Genomic DNA, 9254 nt, shown 5'->3' on the forward strand with positions numbered 1-9254 from the left:
GTTCAAATAATCTTATACCTTTCTGAGCAATTACAATATCCATGTACTAATTAACTCTAAAGTCTTTGATGAACATTTTTTTTTACTCATGTCCTAAAATAGAAACAGACAGATGGACCAAATCCACGATATATGTACCAGTACATCTCCCCGATATATGTACCAGTACATCTCCCCGATAAATGTACAAGTAAATCTCCTTGATATATGTACCAGTACATCTCCCCGATATATGTACAGTACATCTCCCCGATATATGTACCAGTACATCTCCCCGATATGTGTACCAGTACATCTCCCCGATATGTGTACCAGTACATCTCCCCGATATATGTACCAGTACATCTCCCCGATATATGTACCAGTACATCTCCCCGATATCTGTACAATGTACCAGTACATCTCCCCGATATATGTACCAGAACATCTCCCTGATATATGTACCAGTACATCACCCTGACATATGTACCAGTGCATCTCCCTGATATATGTACCAGAACATCTCCCTGATATATGTACCAGTACATCTCCCCAATATATGTACCAGTACATTTCCCCGATATATGTACCAGTACATCTCCCCGATATATGTACCAGTACATCTCCCCGATATATGTACCAGTACATCTCCCCGATATATGTACCAGTACATCTCCCCGATATATGTACCAGTACATCTCCCCGATATATGTACCAGTACATCTCCCCGATATATGTACCAGTACATCTCCCCGATATATGTACCAGTACATCTCCCCGATATATGTACCAGTACATCTCCCCGATATATGTACCAGTACATCTCCCCGATATATGTACCAGTACATCTCCCCGATATATGTACCAGTACATCTCCCCGATATATGTACCAGTACATCTCCCCGATATATGTACCAGTACATCTCCCCGATATATGTACCAGTACATCTCCCCGATATATGTACCAGTACATCTCCCCGATATATGTACCAGTACATCTCCCCGATATATGTACCAGTACATCTCCCCGATATATGTACCAGTACATCTCCCCGATATATGTACCAGTACATCTCCCCGATATATGTACCAGTACATCTCCCCGATATATGTACCAGTACATCTCCCCGATATATGTACCAGTACATCTCCCCGATATATGTACCAGTACATCTCCCCGATATATGTACCAGTACATCTCCCCGATATATGTACCAGTACATCTCCCCGATATATGTACCAGTACATCTCCCCGATATATGTACCAGTACATCTCCCCGATATATGTACCAGTACATCTCCCCGATATATGTACCAGTACATCTCCCCGATATATGTACCAGTACATCTCCCCGATATATGTACCAGTACATCTCCCCGATATATGTACCAGTACATCTCCCCGATATATGTACCAGTACATCTCCCCGATATATGTACCAGTACATCTCCCCGATATATGTACCAGTACATCTCCCCGATATATGTACCAGTACATCTCCCCGATATATGTACCAGTACATCTCCCCGATATATGTACCAGTACATCTCCCCGATATATGTACCAGTACATCTCCCCGATATATGTACCAGTACATCTCCCCGATATATGTACCAGTACATCTCCCCGATATATGTACCAGTACATCTCCCCGATATATGTACCAGTACATCTCCCCGATATATGTACCAGTACATCTCCCCGATATATGTACCAGTACATCTCCCCGATATATGTACCAGTACATCTCCCCGATATATGTACCAGTACATCTCCCCGATATATGTACCAGTACATCTCCCCGATATATGTACCAGTACATCTCCCCGATATATGTACCAGTACATCTCCCCGATATATGTACCAGTACATCTCCCCGATATATGTACCAGTACATCTCCCCGATATATGTACCAGTACATCTCCCCGATATATGTACCAGTACATCTCCCCGATATATGTACCAGTACATCTCCCCGATATATGTACCAGTACATCTCCCCGATATATGTACCAGTACATCTCCCCGATATATGTACCAGTACATCTCCCCGATATATGTACCAGTACATCTCCCCGATATATGTACCAGTACATCTCCCCGATATATGTACCAGTACATCTCCCCGATATATGTACCAGTACATCTCCCCGATATATGTACCAGTACATCTCCCCGATATATGTACCAGTACATCTCCCCGATATATGTACCAGTACATCTCCCCGATATATGTACCAGTACATCTCCCCGATATATGTACCAGTACATCTCCCCGATATATGTACCAGTACATCTCCCCGATATATGTACCAGTACATCTCCCCGATATATGTACCAGTACATCTCCCCGATATATGTACCAGTACATCTCCCCGATATATGTACCAGTACATCTCCCCGATATATGTACCAGTACATCTCCCCGATATATGTACCAGTACATCTCCCCGATATATGTACCAGTACATCTCCCCGATATATGTACCAGTACATCTCCCCGATATATGTACCAGTACATCTCCCCGATATATGTACCAGTACATCTCCCCGATATATGTACCAGTACATCTCCCCGATATATGTACCAGTACATCTCCCCGATATATGTACCAGTACATCTCCCCGATATATGTACCAGTACATCTCCCCGATATATGTACCAGTACATCTCCCCGATATATGTACCAGTACATCTCCCCGATATATGTACCAGTACATCTCCCCGATATATGTACCAGTACATCTCCCCGATATATGTACCAGTACATCTCCCCGATATATGTACCAGTACATCTCCCCGATATATGTACCAGTACATCTCCCCGATATATGTACCAGTACATCTCCCCGATATATGTACCAGTACATCTCCCCGATATATGTACCAGTACATCTCCCCGATATATGTACCAGTACATCTCCCCGATATATGTACCAGTACATCTCCCCGATATATGTACCAGAACATCTCCCTGATATATGTACCAGTACATCACCCTGACATATGTACCAGTACATCTCCCCGATATATGTACAATGTACCAGTACATTTCCCCGATATATGTACCAGTACATCTCCCTGATATATGTACCAGTACATCTCCCTGATATATGCACCAGTACATCTCCCCGATATATGTACCAGTACATTTCCCCGATATATGTGCCAGTACATCTCCCTGATATATGTACCAGTACATCTCTCTGATATATGTACCAGTACATCTCCCCGATATATGTACAAGTACATCTCCCTGATATATGTACCAGTACATCTCCCCGATATATGTACCAGTACATCTCCCCGATATATGTACCAGTACATCTCCCCGATATTTGTACCAGAACATCTCCGTAATTTTGTTGCAAGGGTTATAAAATGAACAGTTAAAAACTGGGAGGTACAATACCATTAATGATAATTGTAATTCTACTACCTGACTGTCTGAAGTCCCACTGTACAATAAACAGTATATACATGTAAATCTTGTTGGAATGCTGAAGGCTACAGCTTTATTTCTTTGACAATGTCTTGTTATATTATTCAGATTAAACCCTGGACACTTGACAAAAACAGTTTTGTGTTTTGTACAATTGACAAGTCTTATGCAATCTATTTTCCCGAGTAGAATAATATTTCCTCTCAAATGCTATCAATTGTGTTTTTAGCACTGTAGACTACAATTTAACTGTATTTGTAAATAACTCTTGTGTTCTATTGAATAACATTGTATCCAGTTACCTAGAAATACATATCTTTACTACATAAATCTGTGCTTTGGGGTAGTGGTTGGTTTGTCTGATTAAACAGTCAGTTGGTAAAATGTTGTGGTCAAAGTTTATTGTTGAATAACCACTTGTTCTAAGCAACTGGCTTTGCATTTTCCTTTGGATGGCCACTTAATACAAACTAGACTGTAAAAATTTACCAAAATTTCATTTCATTTTGATAAAAATATTTTGCACAAAATGATTATTATTTTTGAATAGTATTTGGAAGATTATAGATATGTATAAATACGAATATGATAATAACTTCATGACAGTAACATAATTATCGTTGGTCTGGGAGGTCTTTATCAGTGTCACACTGACCGTTTTCTGAAGTCGGGAAGGGTGCGGGAAGATGAGGCGATGAACACTGGCCACTGTGGCCACCAGGATGATGACATTGCCATGAGACTCCCACACTGTCACACCACCAAAGATCTGAGTTTCCAGGAACTTAAATCGCACTTGTGATCCCAGCAGGTTAAAGTCCAGACTCTGCTCCACCAACTCAAGCACATCATTGCTAGTTCTCCTGGAGTAGAATTTCACCAATATAAATAATGACAATGTAAAAAGTGCTATAATTCAGAAGTCAACGTAATGTACTGATATCCCTGGGTGCTAGTTTATATCATTGTATTTTATCTTAAACAAGGCAACATATCTAATTATGTAGAAATAAAAAATCTGCTGATAAGATAGCATCAGTACTATTTATCAGGATTGGAATTCATAAAATTAGCAAGAGGCAAACTTAGTCAAAGTTTTTTTCATTTATCTGTTTTTTTAAAGTATTTTAACATCGTTGACACATGTGACCTTAAAGCACGAGTCAGTGTTATTCCATTGACAAAATAAATTCTCAATTGCAACAAGCAACACAACAGGTTAAAAACCTGTCTCCAGACATCATGGTTCAGTGTATAAACAAATTGAACCTCAGGCACATATCATCCATGTGACCTCAGTTATTTTGTTACTTAAATGTTACAACAGCCTGTTCCTTTATGAATTGGGAAAATAAAGCAATTTTTATATTGAAATTAGGAATATATTCCTCAGTTTTTTGGTCATTTTTTAGCTATGGGAAACAGCATGTATTTGGCAGTAAAACTGAGCAAAAACATTTGAAGAAACCTTCGGCATCATTCCCATACGCTGTCTGGGGATACTTCAGATTTCGCATAAGTATGTGTACTATTTGTTACACTGACGTGACTTACAAAACAGGCAACACAACAAATATGACTACCCATATGCATCTTAAAGAGGAAGCATGACATTTTTTTGGGGGCCTAAGGCATCAATATCGCCATTAGAGAAAAAGACATCAGTGACGACAAAACATGGAAGTCCTGCACAATTATTACTATTTATAAGTAAGAAACAGTCAAATGCGTCTTCCCGACATTTCCATCGAGGCCAAAACATTTGACATCAAAAGTCCATGACATGAAGCAATCAGAACAGCGATCTATAGGCGGATTCATTGCTATAGATATGAGGTTGCCAGGTTTCTAACATGCTTATTATGGCTAGGTACAAGTACACAGTGTCGAGAAGAACATGAATGATCTTGAGCTATGATTTAGTATATTCAAATGATCAACAGTGACATTAATTTGTATTAAAAGTACCGGTATTGTATCATATCGAAACGTACAGAACCGTGAATGCTGTACCGCGATACGTATTGTATCGTGAGGTAGGTGTATCGTTTCAGCCTTGCATTATATATATATATATATCATTACTTAATGTCTCACAGTTCACTTCAAGAAAAACTGCACCAGATTCATGGATAATGACCAGCACTCAGGACAAGCAAGCCACCAGGCACTTTGCGCTAGATGAACTTAAATCCAATTAAGATATTGCCTTGATTTCACTTCTGTTATGATGAAATATTTGTTGACCGCATGTAATTATAAGATGGATGAATTTTACTTACCAGTAGATGAAGCGGTTTCTGACTGCTGACTGAGGCACACCACTATCCAGGTAGGAGTATCCACCACAACTGTCTGGTACTTTGATATCTTGAAGTGTGCTGGCTGATGCCCCTAAAAAACAAACACAAATTCCGTAAGAATTCACTTTTTTTTTAAATGTTCTAAAAACTTTTATGCAGGTTCTGTTCAGGGAGAAATAATCCCTCTTTTTCATAGTTAAATTCTTTTTTTCTTCTTACAAAAAAATAAATAACTAATAGTCTAGTTGTCCCCTTGATAAATTAAAGAATTAAATTAACATGAGAATGTGTGTGACTTCTCATCTACCCACTTCTTGTTGAACATGTTAACTAATAAATTTATTAATGAAATTTATTAACCTCAAACATACATAGTCGAGCAGTTCACTTTTTTACTGTCCTTTTTTGCCACCGTACTGTGGAAAACATAACCAAATTAAATACAGATAACGTAGTAGGCACACACACAAGATAGGCAGTCGCCATGTTTGTTGACATTTTCTATAGCAGTACTTATCAAAGATGTTAAATCAATCTTTTACAGAATTATGGCAAGAATGTATCGGAACTGGACTGGGTCGATCGTCAGTATCCAGATAGCTCAATTGGTAGAGTATCCGTCTAGAGTTCGGAGAGTCCTCGGTTCAAACTCCAGTCTGGCCGTGCATTTTTCTTCTCCTGTTACATTTGGCGCCCAACGAAATATACCCACAGAAGGTGGTATAGGGTCTCATGTGTCTTTAGGGGTTTCTGTTTCTGCCATATAATTGCCTCTTTCACCATGAAGATCATGCAATGTTTCTAACTAAGGCATTGCAACCCCAGGAAAATTTTTGGGGACTAGGGACTTCATATTAGATATTTGCATGTACAGTTAAAACTAATTTACAGTTGAGACCATGGTCTACAATAATGACACAATCCTGGCCTTAAAGGCTTCATGTGTCTATATCCACGATATCTGGAGGTAGGGCATTCCAATCATGCACTGTCCTTGGAAAGAAGGATATTTTTCTTGTGTCAATGCGTGAGGACAGGAGTTTGTATGATCGGTTGTGATGTTGTCTTCCCGATTGTCTGGTAGGTTTTATCAGGCTGTTTTGTTTGCTGAATTTTTTATGAAGACTTTGTTAAAGGAGGGAGGAATGTAGCAGAACAGGACTGGATCGATCGTCGGCGACCAGATAGCTCAATTGGTATAGCATCCTTCGAGAGTTTGAAGGGTCCCGGGTTCGAACCCCGGTCTGGATGTGCATTTTTCCCTCTCTTGTTACAATAATAACAAATGGATTAACAGGTAAGGCTTGGAATAAAATATATTTGATATGATCAGTAAAACGTGATTTTGCACTTACACCGTCAAAAACCGATGACATCGTGGTACTAAAGCACCGTCACATACATGGGGCCTGTTCGTTTATGGAGAACAACCAGTTTGACTGTTTTTAAATGAAATATTTTCGGATATAAATCCTGACCTGCAAATGTTTATGCAGACCTTGCAAGGCTTTGTCAAGTCTCGCCTGAAAGCAGCATCAGATTACTAGGTCGAACTTTATTTCATAAACGACCAACTGAGGTCCAATCGTTTGAATCGCGATAAACGAAAGCGGCCCAGGTGTTTTGCCGGTGCTCCAGTTTCAGTTTCTCGAAATAGAAAATGTCCAACTATCTGTCGAGGGAATGCATCTTTATTGTCAGGTATCGGATGATAAAAAGATGCTGCTGTTCAACACTGAAATAAACTGTAATCTACCTGTGTTGACTGTAATTTCTTTCCATTTGGATGATGGGCTTGAAGGAACAACAACTTCTCGGAAAGATTTCCCACTCATGCTTTCCGCCATTTTTCAAACTCTCGAAAACCGGAAGTCAACTAATATGTTTCTTTTCGCGAGGCAAAAAAAAGATTGATCAAAAGCATTGTTAAAAAAACGATACTTTTGGAACTCATCAGTTTTAACATTATATGGATATGAATCATTCAAAATTGTACATAAATATCCACTTTGGCTAGAGGCTACATCACTGACGACTTCCTGTTGCCATTTTGCGGCGTGCATTGGAATAATAGCCTATGGAATATTTTGCATGAATTCGTTGATCTAGCATTTCGTTATTTTACACATTGACACAGTAATCATGCCTAAGTAAGTATGGCTAACCATTCAAACGTTCATGTGGTAAAAATTAACAGTTCGGTGTATCCAAACGTAACACGGCTGTTAATATTATGCCGACTACGGTGTAATCGTTGGACCTACGATGAAATAATAAGACGGTTCGTCCACAACATTTAAACCGTCATACTCCACATTTTGTATATGAATCGATGCGTTTCCATATGTAATCGTAAAGTAAGTTTGTCGTGCTGTATTAAGAGGTTATGGTCCGGATGGGGTAATGACGAAAAATGCAGAAGAATTTGTAAAATCGGCAACACACATGACAACAATAAAACGGATCCGGGTCGTTTCGCCCTAATTCCCGTTCGCATGGCGGGTCGTTTCGACCTTTTTTCAACTCGCCCAAGAATGTTTTGCACTAATATAATTTTTAACTTATGTGGTTATCAGTTGAATATTCAATTATTTAAAAAGCTTTCTATTTTCATGTTTCACCACAGAATTAGATTGAAGAACAAAGAAGAAGTCCATGGTTTCACGAGTAATTGTCCTGTTGGAATAATTTCATGCTACATTGTATGTGCAGATCATAAAGTCGACCATGTACAAACCTAACGAGTCTTAAAACTAAAAAATGCTAAGGTAGACCTAGAAAAACTTCAAATTAGACTACATACTAAATACAGTACACTTCAGGTGATTTGGTACTGAAACCCCGCGCGGGGGACAGTCGTAGCGCAGGCGACCCCCCCTAAAGCCCCACCGAGAAATCACCTGAGCAAAGTCGCGGGGGGCCGCCCACCCCGCGCGGATGAGCGTTGGGGATTAACTTGTCGATCGGCAGCTAACTATTGTACTGTACATTGAATAGCACTGACAGTCCAGGATGCCCGAATGATATATTTATATGCTGTATGCACGACTATTTCTTGCAATACAATATAGTAGTAGAACGTGGTACGTCCGAAAAAATATCATTTACGTTTACGTCAGATTATCGGGTGGAAATCGGTCGGAATAAAACAATTATGTAAGGTAACATGACTAACGTCTCTGAGTAACACGAGGCTATCTTTCAGTTGTTTTAGCAGCACACGGTGTCTTGGATGGTCAGCTATTTGCACCAACTATTCTTGCTCTATTTCGTATTCGAAGTCAGAAGGTTGCATAAATTCATGAAAGAAAATCAGCTGCTTTCGACGACCTAGTTACAGGTGGCGCTGTTGATGTACATTACGTAATGCGATGTCAATCAGGTGAAGCCGAAATACTTTGACGAGTAACGGAGATGTGTAAAATTCTTCCATTTTCTTGTGTGTACACTTTGTTTGAAAGTTTATAGGGAAATATTACGAACCAGTAAACGAAACAAAATGTCTCGTCTCCAATTAGCGTAGTGAT

At 39.5% G+C, this 9254-nt stretch overlaps 2 protein-coding genes across 2 annotated transcripts in view; one reads left to right on the plus strand and one right to left on the minus strand.

Moving 5' to 3' along the window:
* The window catches only part of LOC110466019 (nuclear pore complex protein Nup160-like), a 35407-nt gene extending 27807 nt beyond the window's left edge, over positions 1-7600 (minus strand). The window contains exons 1-3 of the mRNA XM_021522270.1: positions 7484-7600; positions 5707-5818; positions 4080-4287 (exon numbers count right to left, since the gene is read on the minus strand). Coding sequence (XP_021377945.1) covers positions 4080-4287; positions 5707-5818; positions 7484-7574 — 411 coding nt within the window. The 5' untranslated portion in view covers positions 7575-7600. The remainder of the gene's footprint in view (positions 1-4079; positions 4288-5706; positions 5819-7483) is intronic.
* A 283-nt stretch (positions 7601-7883) lies between these two features.
* The window catches only part of LOC110466202 (U1 small nuclear ribonucleoprotein C-like), an 8202-nt gene continuing 6831 nt past the window's right edge, over positions 7884-9254 (plus strand). The window contains exon 1 of the mRNA XM_021522573.1: positions 7884-7910. Within this exon, the coding sequence (XP_021378248.1) occupies positions 7884-7910 (27 nt within the window). The remainder of the gene's footprint in view (positions 7911-9254) is intronic.

The sequence above is a fragment of the Mizuhopecten yessoensis genome, unplaced genomic scaffold (assembly GCF_002113885.1).
Source record: "Mizuhopecten yessoensis strain PY_sf001 unplaced genomic scaffold, ASM211388v2 scaffold1595, whole genome shotgun sequence".
Classification (NCBI taxonomy): domain Eukaryota; kingdom Metazoa; phylum Mollusca; class Bivalvia; order Pectinida; family Pectinidae; genus Mizuhopecten; species Mizuhopecten yessoensis.